Source organism: Penicillium canariense (assembly GCF_028826845.1).
Source record: "Penicillium canariense strain IBT 26290 chromosome Unknown utg000006l_segment0_segment0, whole genome shotgun sequence".
In the NCBI taxonomy this organism is placed as follows: domain Eukaryota; kingdom Fungi; phylum Ascomycota; class Eurotiomycetes; order Eurotiales; family Aspergillaceae; genus Penicillium; species Penicillium canariense.
Window position 1 is genome coordinate 2,618,605 of NW_026622733.1, and position 16,600 is coordinate 2,635,204.

At 52.7% G+C, this 16,600-nt stretch overlaps 4 protein-coding genes across 4 annotated transcripts; 1 reads left to right on the plus strand and 3 right to left on the minus strand.

Annotated features, from left to right (window-relative positions):
• Positions 1-2,069: 2,069 nt before the first annotated feature.
• Positions 2,070-2,970, minus strand: N7482_008916 (uncharacterized protein; the record flags this gene model as incomplete). Its single annotated transcript, XM_056691040.1, has 3 exons — positions 2,070-2,243; positions 2,295-2,701; positions 2,772-2,970. 3 exons carry the CDS (start codon positions 2,968-2,970, stop codon positions 2,070-2,072), a joined length of 780 nt encoding a protein of 259 aa, XP_056540805.1.
• A 3,397-nt stretch (positions 2,971-6,367) lies between these two features.
• pex13 (peroxin PEX13) lies at positions 6,368-7,919 on the plus strand (the record flags this gene model as incomplete). Its single annotated transcript, XM_056691041.1, has 3 exons — positions 6,368-6,419; positions 6,550-7,062; positions 7,123-7,919. 3 exons carry the CDS (start codon positions 6,368-6,370, stop codon positions 7,917-7,919), a joined length of 1,362 nt encoding a protein of 453 aa, XP_056540806.1.
• A 2,269-nt stretch (positions 7,920-10,188) lies between these two features.
• N7482_008918 (Clr5 domain-containing protein) lies at positions 10,189-11,498 on the minus strand (the record flags this gene model as incomplete). The annotated part of the gene is made up of 3 exons (XM_056691042.1): positions 10,189-10,790; positions 10,843-11,146; positions 11,280-11,498. 3 exons carry the CDS (start codon positions 11,496-11,498, stop codon positions 10,189-10,191), a joined length of 1,125 nt encoding a protein of 374 aa, XP_056540807.1.
• Positions 11,499-14,956: 3,458 nt separating this feature from the next.
• On the minus strand, positions 14,957-16,585 carry N7482_008919 (beclin 1; the record flags this gene model as incomplete). Its single annotated transcript, XM_056691043.1, has 1 exon — positions 14,957-16,585. The coding sequence occupies one exon, from the start codon at positions 16,583-16,585 to the stop codon at positions 14,957-14,959; it is 1,629 nt and encodes a 542-aa protein (XP_056540808.1).
• Between the last annotated feature and the right edge of the window lie 15 nt (positions 16,586-16,600).

The following is a 16,600-nucleotide window of genomic DNA, read 5'->3' on the forward strand; positions in this document are numbered from 1 at the left end:
AAGTGATTGGCTTGGTATTAAGGAAAATAATGGGCCGATAATATTGATCCTTGCGTCCTCACGCAGCATTATTAACGTTGACATTAAACAGCCCAAACATCGATTCAGGAAGCCAAACTGCACTCCAAGTGTCTCTAGTTTGAAGAGGTCAGTCGGGCTGTTGATCGTATCTAATTCCGACCGATGCTTGTCTTATGTGAGAAAAGGATCGTTCCTGGAAATCCAAGACAGCTACTCATTGTCTTATTTTCGTTAATCCGGCGTATCATTTCAAGACTTAATGATCGGCAATGGACAGGGTCTAGCCAAAGAATCTAAACGGACGGATAAACGTTCCGGTGACAAAGGTACTATTCTTGGAGGGGTTGGGGTGTTGTCCGCACTCTCGCGGTCGAACCTCACGGCGGGGCACTAAGAACCCCTTGACTTTTGTGGTTTGAATGAGGAGTGCAGATAAGCTGGAAAGTCCATCGTAGCAGGAGCCGTGGTAGAAACCGCCATCCAAAAACCCCTTATCCTCTATTGAAGGAGGTTGGTAGGGTATGGGAGGCGGATCGAGAACCAAGCGTCCTTCAATCTCGGCTAAAAGGGATCGCAGCCATAACATGGATTAGAAGGAACCACTGTAGCATCGGGCGCTGGATCGATCGTTTCGACTTGGACTCATTCGCGCGATTATCAATGAGACCCGCAATGTCACTAACATAGGGGCATGTGATACTGCGCACTGACAGTTCGTATAGAACGAACGCACTAAGTGAGAGAAATTTTCAGACCTCATGCAGGCAACTCGAGTCGGGTCAGATCCTGGTTGAATTGGAAGTATCCACAGTACTGATTTATGCACCTGAAATAAGCAACATACGTCAAACCAAGAGGTCGGAGCCATCATCTCAACGCCACCAAGCTATACCAGAATAAGGTAGCTAACCGAAATGGTATCCTTCTTATGCGATTCCAAATTGGGGCCCTGGTGACATTCTGTATGTGATGAACGCCCATCTTGCATGCATATGCAATGCGTTATATGTCAAGTCCTACTTTGATATGATGTGAGTCTGCTCTGTGCCTAGACCGGCAGAGGAGGCCAGGGAAACCGAGGCTCATCTGCGTATGAGGGTTGCCTGCTTCGTGGAAGGAAATTGCCTAATAGCCCTGCCTGGCTTGCAGGGATCAGTGACTTTGTTGATCGTACTCCAACACAATGGCCCCGCCTGCCGAAGTAAGCAGGGTCTCAAACTTGAGACAATCAAGGGATTTAGACGTCCATCCCCTAAACTTTATGGAATGTGGTACACCCTTAAAACGATAGTTTATTCTGTCTACTTTATTCAAGGGAGATATCTCAAAGTCTGTCAGCACAGCATTTGGTGAAGCCGAAGTTAGAATTGGTCACATAGCAATATGTGAAATCGATTAACATGATGAATTAAAGACCGTACCTCAAGATCATAAGCCAAAGCCAAAGGAGATAGAGTGGTTTCATTGCTTCAAATCACTAATCTCTCGCAGATAATATTTAGAATGGTTGAGAGAGCCAAAATCTTCCATCCCTGATGTTTGTGCCAGCCCATGGCGAAGGGGCTGATTACAGGAGCTCCAGGTGCCCAAAGTGCCCAAAAATGCCATTAGCTGGCCGACTAGTACTCTGAGTAGGATCAAAAATCGTGCACAAGCGCTATGGGCCTTGTTGGCTCAAAGGAGACAAGCCCTCTTTTCACAGCATTTGAAGATGCGCATCCAGTAGAGTCAAGGCCGCGCTGGTGCTCGACTATTCATCTTTGGGGCTGATATGCGATTTGACTCGGGTAGGTGTGAGTATAATAACTTGACAATGAATCCGTGAGTAAATCTTGACGAGTCCCATCCATGGTAATGTCGTACCTCCAGCAGCTCATAATAGCGTCGGAGGCTGGAGCGGTGATTGAATTACGTGTGCTGCTCCTTCCGATGTCTTTTTGACTTGCATTTGCTGATGGGCTCGAAAATCCTGCAGGGATTGAAACTAGAGAACGTCTTAGAGTCGCAAACCCCAAAGCCTTTTTCTGAATGGTTACCATTTATCCCCATCAACCAATCTTCTTCACGTTGCCTAATTTGATATAGCTCATCAAGGAGCTGTAATCGCTCTGGTGGGAAAATCTGAGAGCGAACCGGCTGATCGGCTTCTCGGAGTCTTGCGACCGTGATTCCGTGACTGACGAACAAGTTGCAGAGGATGTGAACCAGGAGGCGAATGCGTTCTTTTTATTGTTAGTTATGGGTTGTTAAAAGAATGGAAATATCCTACCAACTTTAGGGAGATGATCTGGCTCCCGATGGGTTACTCCGGAAGGCCACCATGGTGGTGTAGTTGTCTGGGGATGAAATTGCCTTCGAGATCCTGCAACCATCTTTCGTCCATTGTATGGATAGTTTAGCTGCTTGCCGGGCTCGATAAGCTTGATATAGGCTTTTGCAAGGATTCGGCAATTTGCCTGATGCAGACTATCGAAGGCCTGTGTATAGTATAAGGCTAATTGACCTTGGCCATTGGAAGGTACCGTATGCAAGTCGGCCGAAGGCTGTTTGCATGGAGGCCATGCAATCTGCTGAAGGGGAGTTGCTGCTGGAACATGGGTTTGTATATACTCCGCAATTCCTAATTGTGTCCCAACGCCGGCTACCTGGGCTGTCTGTGGCATTACCTGATTAGATGGTACTGACATGTAATGCTTGGTTAGTATTCTTCATACGATAAAACGGGGGTTTTGAATCGGCGTGATACTCACCTTCGGAGTTTGTGAAGCAGACTTCTCTTGACATAGCCACAGCTCTTAGGAACGCGTCAATCACGTTGGCGGATAGTATCGGTTGCCATCCATTTGCGATTGACTGCGAAACTTTTAGGTAAGCATTGTCATATATATCGAGATGAACAAGCACAAAGTCAGTAAAAGGCAGTTCGTGTACTTGCGCGTCTGCTGGCATGGTTGTCTGCACCTAGTGTGTGTGGACAGCCAGCCGTGGACATGTGGGATCTGCCATAGATTTTATACTTTGGCTGACATGTCGCCAATTTTTGCCTGAGCTGACACGCTAACAGCACTGGCATATCTATTGGACATACCACCACCAGATTTTAATTCGGGGCTACCTAAAGTACTGACTCTGATATGGATGCAAGTCTAGTCCGCTCCGTATACGCACAGGCCCTAAATGATCGCCCGTGTCATTGATCCTTTCAACTTATGCTCTATTTCCCAAAACGTCGGGTTGCAGCAACTCAGAATGCGAATCAGCCGCAAGGCGTTCGTGGGGAGTTCACGGCAGACAAAGCCTCCCGGTGTGAGCCCTCGTATGGGGTCATAGCCATAATTCAGACATGCTATGGATCCTTGCAGATAGAATCCTGGAAGTCCCCTATCTTACCACAGAATGTTCGATTTGGAAAGGAAAATTCTCATTCGTTTACTGTCATTCGTCTAATACATATAGCTTGAATCGTACTAGACGAATTGTTACATTTTCTTTGAGGACTATCACAGGGCGTTCATGAGTAGAATCCGGGGCAGGCACGAAGGGAACTTTGTGACCTTTTGTCGAAGCATAGCCTGGTAATTTACCGCTAGTAAGTGATACTGTACTGTATAAACTCTGGGCTTATAACAGCCCAGTGTCGGCCGTACGGACATGGTTGTTCGTACAAGCTATGGGGACGTTCTTAACAGCTTCCCTATTTTTTCTTTCATCTTTCATCCTGATTTGGATTCCGCTTGATCTTACTCGTTATCAGTACATATTAGGCTATAGATATCTAGATTGATACAACACTTTCCTAAATTTAAAAGGGTACCCGGAACTTCCCCGGTAATTTCAGGGTGGTATTTGAATGGCCGGGCAAATTATCCGAGCGTTGCATTGATCGGCGTCGATCAGACCGGCGTAAGAAGGATATGTTTTGAGATTAGTGAGAATTGAGCCTTATGCACGGGGATTCTCCCCAAAGTCATCAGACCCCTGTCCAGCTGGACAGGGGTCCCGCAGGCAGCGGCTGCATACCAATCGCATATCCTTGCCTGTCAGGCAGAGTTCTTGCATTAGTGAACCATTCTCTTGGCACAACGGGCAGGGATTTGGGTTCCTAAAGAGCCGTTAATTGCCGAGCAAGGATAGCTCTAAAAGTTCTGCTAAGACTGAGGATAGAATTGCCCGTGGACAGAATTCACTAGTAACCTCTCAGCCAAGATGCCAAGTTGCTTCTAAATGTCTGCCAGGATCGTCACAGGGGCAGGTCACAGACATATGTATTACTAGATTAGAAGACTATACTATTAGTCTAAAGAATGAGCTTCTAAATATATACGTGAGAGCAGTCGTACTACCTACGTCTTAGTACTATAGCTCTACCTACTGTAAGCTTGCCCTAGTAGCTTTGTATTTCGACACCTTGTCTCTGTAACGACGGATATATATATCTCACATCCCAACTTTGTACTTAGTTTCTCCAGCGGCCACTGGCAACTCTGACATATCGCCGTAACGGGGATGCAACAGAGCCTAATGGAACTCTCTCTCTCTCTCTCTCTCTCTCTTGTCTCTGTAGCGACCGCATGATATGGAAGGTTCCGGGTGCGACGTAGTAGTAAAATAGAGAGCACTTTCTCTTTCTCTTTCTTTTCTTTTCCTTCCACAGATTCGATACCTTCGTTGAATGGACTCTTCTTTTTAATGATTTGCCAAGTGTAACACTCTCCTGGTCCTTCGCTGAGCCTCGTTACCTTTCTCAGAATACCGCGCGATAATATAGTGTAGGAGACATTTAATCTTCGATATTAGAGCCTTATAGATCATAATGAGGACTGCTCGATAGCTGTAAACACTCCTTCGGCTTTTTACTAGTCCTAGATTTCATAGAATAAAAATTAAGATAGGTTTAACACGATATAAGATATTGAGATCACAGGAGTGAAAGGGCATGTTTTGTTATTGTAGTGAGCGTACTTGTCTATATAGACAGGATAGCGGTACTCTAATACATGACGGAAATCGCCCGTTCGTGGCCTATATTCTAAGATAAAAATATCACCGGGATCACAATGTAATTAGTCTTGTTATGTAATGCATGTCTACCACATACAGTAGATCTATTCCTATCCATAAGAAGTCACGTGGCATGGCATTTTTTATACCAATTGACTAGTTAGATGTTTACATACGGTCTAACAAGGCCTCCTAGTGAGGAATTAAGTTTTAAAGATTGTTCCCAAGTTTCGATATGGCCGCCATAAAGCCTTGCGATTATCATAAAATATAGAGTATCATTATTATTATCTAGCTAATTCTCGTGGACCTAGTAATCACTGGCTAGTACATATAGCGGCTGAGATAGTCGATCTCTGTCTTCCTCTTTCCGAATTAATACAGACACTATCAGCCAAGGCTGCTAACTCCCTCTCTCTCTATTTACGCCTCCGAGGCAGCTTGAAAGCTCCAGTACACAGAAACAATTATCTAGAAACAGTAAAGAATAAGTTCGCCTGGATACGCGGAAGTCCGATGACAGACCGACTGATTAATAGACAAGCAACCGGAACCACAGGTCGGCGCGGCGGGCCAAAGGCAAATATACCTTATCTTAAGCGAAATAATGACAGCTAAGCGGAAAATAGGGCCAGGGCCAGAAAAAGCAGCGTAGACTGCGCTGGGGGGTCTGAAGGGCTACAAAGGGCCCCCATCTCGCGCTAGCGATACAGGGGATTAGCGAAGCTCGGTGGTCCAAATCAATAGCAAAAATGCCTCACTCGGAAGGCGCACAAGAGGAAAGAAGAGAAAGGAAGAGTAGAAGGGCGAGCAATAACTCGAAGTTGAAACGGCAATGAAGGGGACTTTATAGAGACACGCACGGCGACGGCAATGTCCCGAGAGGCGCTAAACCCGAGCCGGCACGCTAAACTCTTTTGCGTAATTCACCGCCACCGAATTATACGGAGTACAGTACATACGCTAGGTACAGACTACTCCATACCAAAACCAATATTTATGAAAATGGTTAGAATAGCGATTGACAGGGAGATGGGATGTTATATATTGCCAATACCAGGACCAGTCAACTTGCCTCGGACGCTTAGAGGTACATAGTCGTGACCAGACCGCCGAGGGCTGGTACTTGACCTTCCCCAGTCGGCAAACGCCGACATCCTCGGCTTCTCCACTCCCGGCCACATGCGCCGTCCGCCTTGCGACGTGCGACCTGATTTTTCCCTCCTTCTCCGCCATCGCTCCATCGCTCCACCTCCACCCTCCGCCAGTCTCCCACGTCCCACATCCATCAACACCTCCACCTCCCTCCCTGGCTGGAGCTGATGCAAGGTTGCTGAGCCCGATCATGGCGTCGGTTTCGCCACCCAAACCGTGGGAGAGAGCAGGCACTGCTGGTGGTAAGTCTCGCAACTCCGTTATCTCCTCTCTTCCCCAGGACTGTTAGGCGGTCAACCAAAAGAGTCATCGCCGCCACTGAGCGGCTTCCATCCCTAGACATCTCCTTTACTAACACCGAGGCGCGCGTAGGGAACGCATTATCCTCCACACCCACTGCTGGTAGCCCAGCTGCCTCAACCGCAATGATCACGGCCTCAACGTCTGCGGCCAACCCCGCAACAACGACTTCAACATCCGCCGCCCCCGATCTCCCCTCCCGCCCCAGCACCCTCAACTCAGTCGTCAACTCCACAGCATCCAACTACTCGCCCTACGGCGCCTCGCGCTTCGGTGCCACCAGTCCCTATGGCGGATATAGTGGTTATGGCAGCTACTCGTCGCCGTACTCCCGCTTCGGCTCCATGGGGTCGATGTACGGCGGCTATGGGGGTATGGGAGGGATGTATGGCGGCATGGGTGGAATGGGGGGGATGTACGGCGGCATGCCTGGGCAGGATCCCAATGACCCCAACAGCCTGACCAACTCTTTCAGCCAGAGCACGCAGACCACGTTCCAGATGATCGAGAGCATCGTCGGGGCGTTCGGCGGCTTTGCCCAAATGCTTGAAAGCACATATATGGCCACGCACAGTTCCTTCTTCGGTAGGTTCTTTCGCTTGATCGCTGAGGGTAGAGTGAAGTTTATTTCTAACGTTCCGGTAGCAATGGTCTCGGTCGCAGAGCAGTTCGGTAACCTGCGTAACACCCTCGGCTCGGCCCTGGGTATTTTCACAATCATTCGGTGGTTCCGCACCCTGATCGCCAAACTCACCGGTCGGCCTCCCCCAGCGGATGCCACATCCTTGACCCCCGCTGCCTTTGCAGCCTTCATGGGCGGTCGCTCGGCACCCGCCACCCTTCCCGATGGCTCGCCGGCTCCGGCCAAACCTTCCAAGAAGCCATTCTTCATGTTCCTCGTTGCCGTCTTCGGCCTGCCTTACCTGATGGGCAAGCTCATCAAGACCCTGGCCCGTTCTCAAGAGGAAGAGGCTAAGCGCCGGCAGCAACTTGTCGGTCCCAACGGCGAGCCACAGTCCGCAGCCATGGATCCAGCCAAGCTGGACTTCTGCCGGGTGCTGTATGACTATGCTCCTGAGACCCAGGAGAGCAATGGCATCGATCTGGCCGTGAAGAAGGGCGATATTGTCGCCGTTCTCAGCAAGTCCGACCCCATGGGCAATGCCTCTGAGTGGTGGCGCTGCCGCGCTCGCGATGGTCGCGTCGGTTATTTGCCCGGTCCGTACTTGGAGACTATCCAACGGCGACCGGTGCAGCAGGCCATCACGACGGGCAGCGAGCCTGTCACCCGCACGAGCACGATGAAGGGAGGCGCAGCGAACGACCGCACCCAGAGCCTGTCGTCGATCTCCAAGCCGGCGGGTGACCAGCCGCCAGCACTTAAGGGCAAGATGGGCGACATCACCCCTGAGAGCTTCCAGAAGAGCACCTTCTATTCCTGAAGCATAGACTTTCTCGCCCGAAGGTCGGGCTTAGACCGATTGGGATGAAAATTGATGATGTCTCTTTGATTCCCCCCTTTCTTTTCATCTTGTTGTGGACACGCTAAAAGCTCTCCCATCCTCAATATACCTCTCCGCTGATCAAGTTGTGCTGACCCCGATATCCTCCTCTGCGCCGGCACCTGCCTCCTTCGGGGCCTCTGCTCTTCTGTTTTGTGCTGATTTCATGTCTCTTTTTTCTTTCCTGCTTTTCTTTTGGGACTGGGACTGGTTTAGCGATGGTTATCACCTTGGATTTATCTGTATCTAGTAGCTACCGGTGCAATGCATTTACATATGGGGGCTTTGCCCCTGACTCAAAGTTAAGAATCCGTCTACCAAAGCACGAGTGAAACTGTACGCTAGGCTTGGATGCTGTCCTATAGATGCTGCTGTAGACCGGCCACTGCGAGTCCGGTTTCCGCGCGCAGCGCATCAAGTCCAAGTAGTCTCGGTGCAGTCGCATGGATAGGAAGCGTACCCAAGCCTCAGAATCACACACATAGGGATAGTCTGTCCTTTGCGCTAAAGTTTTTCATGTTCTTGCCGTTGAGTCCAACCCAGAACCAACGTTCTAGCGAGGGAGGTGAGGGATGGGGGAGGGGGGCCGGTTGTGGGGGTGTATATCCCGCCGAACAACGAACAAGTAGCGGCTCATACAAACCTAGCCACAATTGATAACAGAGTCTTCACAAGACCCCAACACCTTACCAGCGAACTCAGGAATTCCCGCGCGGTTTATCAAAACATGATCCATTGCGATGGGTACAGGTGTGCATCACATCCAGCCCACTGTATAATTAATGTAAGAGGAATATAGAGATGGACCTCGAGAATAGCTTTTAATAGTATATAGAAGGTACTAGCGATATAATAAAATATTTAAAATTAAATAAATTTGATTACTTTTATAGCCTTATTTTCGATAGTCTTATATTTATATACCGTATAGATAAACTATATAGAGTAAGTAAATAATATTTATTGAAGCTGCCCGGGCAACGACGAACGGGCTTGCTGGAAGCGTGTCTGCTGGTTCCTCTCCTCAGCGCCATATGTCCTTGTCCTGGACATTGATATCACTATTTCCCCCCTCCCTATTCTGAGGGATTGGCCTGTTCGCTGTGGTAGGACGTGGGCCTTGGGACCATCGCCGGCCCGGTGTAGTCGCTCGCGTGGATAGGTGCGGTGCCGCTGATCTTTGCATCGGGACCCTACTATGTATCGTAGGTATGGGGGTCGGGGCGTGTAAGGGGTCGGAATCGGGGCAGGTATATGCCGGGAGCCCACTAACTTGCTTCCCTGTTTCGGCTGGTCTGGTTGTCCAGTGTCTGCGGGATTTCGGGCCGATTGTTGCTGACGGTGGGTTGGGTTGCGGTGGTGCGAGGCTGTGCCAGGGGCGTGGAGTAGTACCACTACGGCGTGCTGTGCTGTTTTGGGTTCGGTGGGAGATGTCTATCGTGGGGTTCGATTGTTGGACTGACGGGGGTTGTGCGGGCGGGGGGTGCGAATGTAGGTGTTGGTAGAGCTTGTGGTTGCCGCGTTTTTGTTGAGGATATTGGCGGTGGCCCACATGAGGGTGGGCGTGCGGAGGCGGAGGCGATAACGCAGAGTGTACAGGCGTGTGTCGCAGCATGGAGCTGGTTGCGATGGGTGAGGCTGATAGGAATGGCAATGGTACTGGTGAGAACGATGCTGATCAATGGAGAAGCATGCTGAATGAGGATTTCCTGTATAGACCTGAACCCAATATGCACTTCTAGCTACACCGGACCCGGGACACGGCAGTGCAGAACGGATGTCAATATGAACAGGATAGAAACAAAGATGGGAGGAGAGGGAGGCGCAGATGCAAGAGAGCCGGGCCGAGTTGTGAGACATAAGAACATGCCACCTGCAGTAGGGCAGACGACCCAGGATCTTCCGCTCTAAGTAAGATCCCTGGCGAAGCAAGTGAATCACGGCCCAAATAAACAGAACAGAACGCCTGTGCTATGATTTTTCCTTCTCAATCTCCCTCTCTGAATGCGTGTATACGGCACGGAGAAAAGCGGACAGACAATGATGATGAGAATGAGACGAGAGACAAGAGAAGAGCCAAAAAAAAGACACACGCTGCAGAGGAGAGATGAGAAGCAAGGTGAGTGGAAAAAGGAGGAGCGCCGGCTGGACCATATACATCAGACACCAAAACGTGCGGACAAAAACGAAACATAGGGTACAAGTGGAATCACAGCCCGAGGCCCTCATGATGAGGGATCTCCTGGTTAGGATCCTGCTCGCGCGCCCACTTGGCCATCGACTCGTTGAGTGTGTGCTGCAGCTCACCGAGTCGGTTCTGGAACGCATCCAGACTGGCGTAGCTTCCGGAGTGCGTGAACATCCCCGGCGGGGCGTTGATACCTCCCGGGTGTGGAGCGGATCCTGGCACTAGGGGCGGAGGTTGCTCTGAAACCTGGGATGCGGCGATGCCAGGGTGTGTGACTGGATGAGCCACGGGATGCGCGGTTGCTGGGTGCGCTGCTGTTGGGTGATGAGTCATTGGCTGCATGGCGGGCTCGGGTGGATGGTAACCTCGACGTGGCTGGTTGGAGTGCATGTGCATAGGATAAGAGTGGTGGTCGTCGTCGATGACGAGATCGGGGAGGGTGTCGATGTGATTAGGGTCTGCCCGGTCAATATCCGTTCTCCCGTGCTGGAGGGGATACATACCGTAGTTCAGTGGGTAGTTGGACGGCTCCCGCGATGGCGACTGGATATCCGGCGGCGACACGGGCGTCCCCGCATTCTCCTCGGGTTCAGGGGTGTAGCATGTCATATCAGATGGGGTTTCTATAGCGGCATTAGATCTTCCGTTTAACCTGCGGGGGGAGGTCCAACATACTCGGCTCGGGGCTCTGTTGCTCCGCATCCCGATCCCGGTCGTGATCCCACGAGGAACCATAACGGCGGACAAAGCGAGCAATGCGCTTCGGGTCGACATTCTGACCATTCACTCGGAAGGCAGTCTCTTTCCCACGAGCGGCACGCTTCTGTTGTTTGCGAATCATCAGGTGGACTTCTTTAGCCTTGATATTTTTGCGGACATGCCACGCGGCCAGGCGGTCTTTGTATTGTTTTTCTCTGCCAGCGGGTCGAGGAGTGTTAGGGCGAACTGATTGACTATCACGAGGGGAGAGTAGTGCTGGCTGGGTCGATCATGTGTAGATGGCAACTCAACAATCAACTACAAAACACAGAAGGCAGAGGGTAGGAGTAAAGGCATGGAATTCGAAAGGCATCAAAATCAAAAGCAAAATCGACATCAACATCAAGGAAAACCAGGGAGCGATACGAGGCATAAAACTTGTAATCCCGCTCCATGATGCGTTTCACATCGCGCAGCTTCAACTGGTCGTTACGGTAGAGTTGCTCGATAGTTTCGCGGTACTCGTGCCAGTCGTCGGATCGGCGGGGCCGGAAAACGGTTGACGGTTGACCGACTTGGGGCGGCGATTGAGGGGAAAGGGTCATGGACGAGGGTGGAGGATATGGGTCCATGACAACTGACCCTCTCTGGGAGGAAAGGTGACCAATAAATAATAAAGAACAAGATTGAAGAGGGAGGAGGAGAAGGAGGAGGAAGGGGGGGGGGGGGGGGGGGGGGGGGAGAGAGGGGGAGGAGGTATGAAAGAAGGTTCAAGTCAATGTGGAGGAGAGTCAAGAATCGGAGTAGAGCGTTGAGAGCGAATGTGATGTGTGGCAAAGAAGGAAGAGGAGATAGAATCAAGAATCAGGAATTAGACGTCGGCAATAATATAAAGGAAGAACAGGCCAGAGAGAGCGCAAGTACGCAGAAGAATGCGATCACCAGGCAACTTGGGCAAAAGACCGAGCAACGAGCAACGACCACAAACCAACCCGCAAACCACCACCGGACCCTTTAGCTAGCACCACTCGCAGGCAGGCAGTCTCGCAGGCCCTTTCAGATCAGGGCCGGGGCCAAGGAATCTCTCGATTACTCTTTGCGGCGAGCTGCGGCGCGCGGACGCACGACCCCCTGCTTCCCCGGCCAAATCAGCGCTGGCCATGCCGGGCCAATGTGGCCCCATCCTGCTGCAGCGCTTGTCAGTGTCATGATCGCCAACGGTGGCCCAGTGCTGCTGTCAATCATGAGAACCCCCTGGTGGGCCGGGATTTGGTGCCGCAGGGAATCGCGCCTACGTAAAAAGGTCATTGAGGAGATCCGCTTCTCCACCAGTCTGGACCGGCTGGACGCTGGGAAAACGGTTGTCATGGCTCGAACCAGGGCTGACTAAACGCAGGAGACTGGACGCCATCGAGGAACTCAATCGACGAACGGGCCATACGGGCCAGGCGGGCCAGAGGGAGGGGTGCGCTATGATGGGGATGAACAGGACCAGCAAAAGCACCGTTTCGTGAGTGGAGCTGAACCGCGTACTTTTGGCCGGAGCTACTGTACAGCCTAACCGAACTATTACATGCAGTGCACTGGCCGCAAATTGGATGCATTTTCCGCTGCCTTTGCCTTTGCGTGCGCCGCATACTCCGCATCCTGGCTGCCCCTCGGCTCAGTCCGTGGCGGACGGACCGGTTGGGGGAGTTGCCGTGGGCGTGGATCGAGAACGACTTCGTGCGATGGGATCCCGGAACTCTCTCTGCCTGCGTGGACGGTCGTTCGCGTTCCTTCCCTTGTAAAGGATCCAGCGCAGCCCGTGCTGATCGGGAGCGGCCCGAAACTTCCCTGACAGCTCTTGATTTTGGTGTGCTGCTTCTCCAACACCCAATTGACCCACTCCCCGGCTTCTCTCTCAGCTCCCTGAGCGAGTAATCGGGGAAGAATCACACCAGGGACACCCTGGTAGGACGGGTGGAATTTGATGTGTTTTTCTTGCTTTTTTCAATGCTCTTTCCTCGCTGGGCACGTCGCTTCGAGGGAGCGCCCTCGTGTAGACGCAAGGGTGCGACAGCCGTTGGAACATGCCTCGCCGTTGAGAGACCAAGTGTCATCCCCAGAGGAGCAACAATGGACGGGAAGGGAAACAAAAATAACGCCCAACCTCTCAAAAGAACCATGACTCGGAACAGGACGACCGCGCATTGGATCCGCCCGATCCCGCCGGTGGGCCCCGTACTTTTCCATACATGCTCCACCGCCGTCAACGGGTGAATAATTGGAACAGAAGATCAAGGGGGAACGTAGAGGCCTAGACACGACAGGATTCAGGCAGGCGGGGAATCCCCACGCGCACATTCTTGCGCTTTGGTCTCTTCTCGAGTGGTCGCGTCCTCACTCGGGAGGGGGTCCCGCTGGGAGCTGACCGAAACTCAGGCCTCTGGTTGACCCTGGGGGTCAGGTGCGTGTGTCTGACGAAGGCGATGACCCGGCCAGGGAATGGAGGGTACGGGGTACCTTCAGGAAGGAAACCATATTGGTACCGAAGGGACTCGCCATCCGCCCACCCGGTACCTCAGAGGTAGCGGCAGGGAAAAAAATACATGGGGGGTCGCGTGTGGATTTGCGGCCCCTGGTCAGGTCGGGTCTGGTCTAGTCTGGTCGGATCCGACCGACAAAAGTACGGGAGAGCTTCCTGGAAAGAGCATGAAGCATGGACGGAGCACCAGAGTGCATGCTAGCAAGTCTCAGATGGGGCCCCGTCGCCACGGGGCCCACCCGAGGGGAGCAAAGAAAGAGAGACGACCAACGGCCCTGGCCCCGTTGGCAATGGCTGGAACCTAGAACGCGCGGAGACGAGAAAAGAACGCGACGCGATCAGAGTGTCAGGTGGCAAGGCATCGAGGGCTGCATGGATCGACGCGGTCGGGGAGAACCCCCCAGTCGCCGATGAGAGTCGAGGGCGACCGGGCGCAACAGGATAAAAAAAGGTACTGGGCATCGCTCGTACTTTGCGCGCCTGGTGCCCAGGCCCGCTCGGCCAGTGGTGAGAACGAGGCACAAAGTCCAGGGGGTGGAACAATCGGGCACCCGTCCCTACTGCGTGCATGCTCCGGGGGCTTAGACTTGAACAGGCATCGATCTGACGGTTTGGTGCTAAAACGCGGGGCCGGCCCTTCCGTGCCTTGGTGCTTCGGTTTTTTGGGTTCGCTACGATAACGTGGTGGAGATGAAGATGGGGGGTGATGAAAGGAGTTGATAAGGTGGATTAAGGTGGATCAGGTGGATCAGGTGGATCAGGTGGATTAAGGTGGATTAAGGTGGAGGAGTGGTAACAACACACGCCCACATATCAACCACGATGTGGATATACTAAACGGGAAGCAGGGGGGAAACAAAAGGGGATATCCGCATGGGACCCTGCTCCACATCGCAACGAACGAAGCCGGAGAAATCTGCCGTGACCATGGCGATAGGGCCACGGACCACCGTTCACCGGGTCGGATCGCATGCAGGTACTTGGATGTAGCGCGCTCATCGGATGAGTGAGGGAATCGTGGTCGTGACGGGCACAACAACGCCGCTGCAGGTGCGTATCGGTGGATTCCTCCCCACCGCTCCCCCGGACGGGCCAGATTCTCAGGCCAGATAGGGATGGAACGGCTTCCGCGGTTCTACGAGCGTGCTGCATCCAGTCCGCAGATGACAGGAGGGTAACAGATTGGCAGTTATACCTCGTCGATCGAGGGCGATCGAGGGCCGACGAGGGGCCAATAGAGCTTGAGATATTGACAACCTGCATGTCGCACTTTGGCAAAAGCCACATAGTTCATCATTCAAAAGTACAAGAGACTCTTCCCGGAATCAGGCATCGCAGAGCTTGGTCGGCCTTGGTCGGCTTTGGTCGGCCCTAGTCGGTCCAGCGCGGGCCCAGCTCCGCTCCACTTAAGTCTAGAGGAGGTCATGCACCACCCCCAATCTCTATCGAGTCAGTCATTCAATAGGGGAAGGCGGGAAGGGAGGGGCTGAGAAGGATGGTGCACAAAATCCTTCCCGCATGGACCCCCTTGATTGAAAGGTCGCAGCCAGCCAGCATAACCTTTCATGTTCGAGGCTTGGTGGGACTGGCAGCTGCCACCGCCGCAGCTGCAACGGCCGCAGAGTTGCTGGAGCCCGCACTGGCAACATTACTAGCGTGCGCGAGCAGAAACTTGCAGCAAGTCAGGGTGTATTTGCAAGCCCGAGTCCAGGTCTCGTCGTTCTGGTTGAACCCGAGCTTAATACTAGCATCACCAATGCGATCCTTCTTGATCTCGTAGGGCAACCTTAATCCGGGAGCAGCGGCGCCGCCGGTCTGGCCGCGGCGGGTGGATGCTACCGGTGCAGGGGTTGATGCAACGAACTGCCCTAGCTGTCGCAGACTGTCTAGGAACGCCACCATTCCGTTATCAAAGCGACGGTGCAGCCATGGGAGGTTGAGTGGAAGGTCTCCGGACGAGAATAGATCCAGCTGAGTGACTTTTGGGGCGCCCCGTTCACTGACATCCGTTCCGGCCGGCTGCAGTGGGTACTCAATCTTGTCAATCCGCGAGGTCGATCCCAGCGGTCTCAGGCGATACCCTTGAAATTGGAAGCCCAGACGCTCTGCGATGGTGGCCAGGAGCAAACAGGTCTGGCCCCATGCAGCGTTGATCTCGGGCCACTCGACTGAAGGGTTAGCCAGCCGACCCAGCCGCAGTCCATTGATAGTCCCAAAATATCCGTCATGCCCGATGCAAAACGCGTCATTATAGACATTCGTTCTTTGTAATCGCTCCAGTTGCTGCGAGTCATGGTCGTAGCGCATATTCAATGCATCCCGCTCAGTTTGGAACTCTCCCAGCGTCAAGGCAAAGCCATTCCGGGCTCGCCAAAACGCCTCTTCATTCGCATCCAACTGTTGCGACTCTTCTTCGAGAGCACCAATCTCCGCATCGAGCTTGGCTTTCTCCCGCTCCAAAGCCTCGAGATCTGCCAGCATCGTTTCCTCGGCTTTAAGGCTTTCCTGGAGGGACTTCTCGGCGGCCGCCATCTCTTCTGCAGTCGGAACCGACGCATTCAAATTTCGAAGAAACGATATATACGCATCACGCTCTTTCGTCGAACCAGCTAGGCGTTTCTGCAAGCCCTCAACCAGCAGCTCTGTGCACTCCACACAAACGGGGTGGTCGATATCTGACCGCGAAGAGACAATCTCAAACAGACGGGTTGATTTCTCGATCTGGTTGGCAAATGACCCGCCCTCTTGATGACAATCTGGGCCCTGGATACTCTTCCGCTTTGGTCGAGCCGGCAGAGCGTTCTCCACAGGCGGAGGAACGAACTGGGACTCTGTAAGCATCACGAAGGACATGTTCCCGCTATCAGCCCGTGGCATCCCCGGCGGGTGTGACTGACCGCCCGACCGGGGGGCGGGGATAGATCTCCTGTAAATCGGAGTGGTAGCATTGCTAGACGCTCGATCGTAGTGTTCACGGCGGTCCGCAGGGTAGGAAGCTCGCGGAGATGACGTAGCGCCGTGGTCGGAGAGTGTCTTGCCCGTAGAGCCTGAGCCAAAAGCTTGGTTAGAGATCAACATGTGGCTGCGCGGGTCGGGGGGAAGCTTACTAGCGAGCAGCTCAAAAGCAGCTGGGTTGAGCGACTCGAGTGAGCCATCCAACTTTAGTGGCGTCCGGCACTTCTGGCAGTACATGGTGTTGGGCTCGCG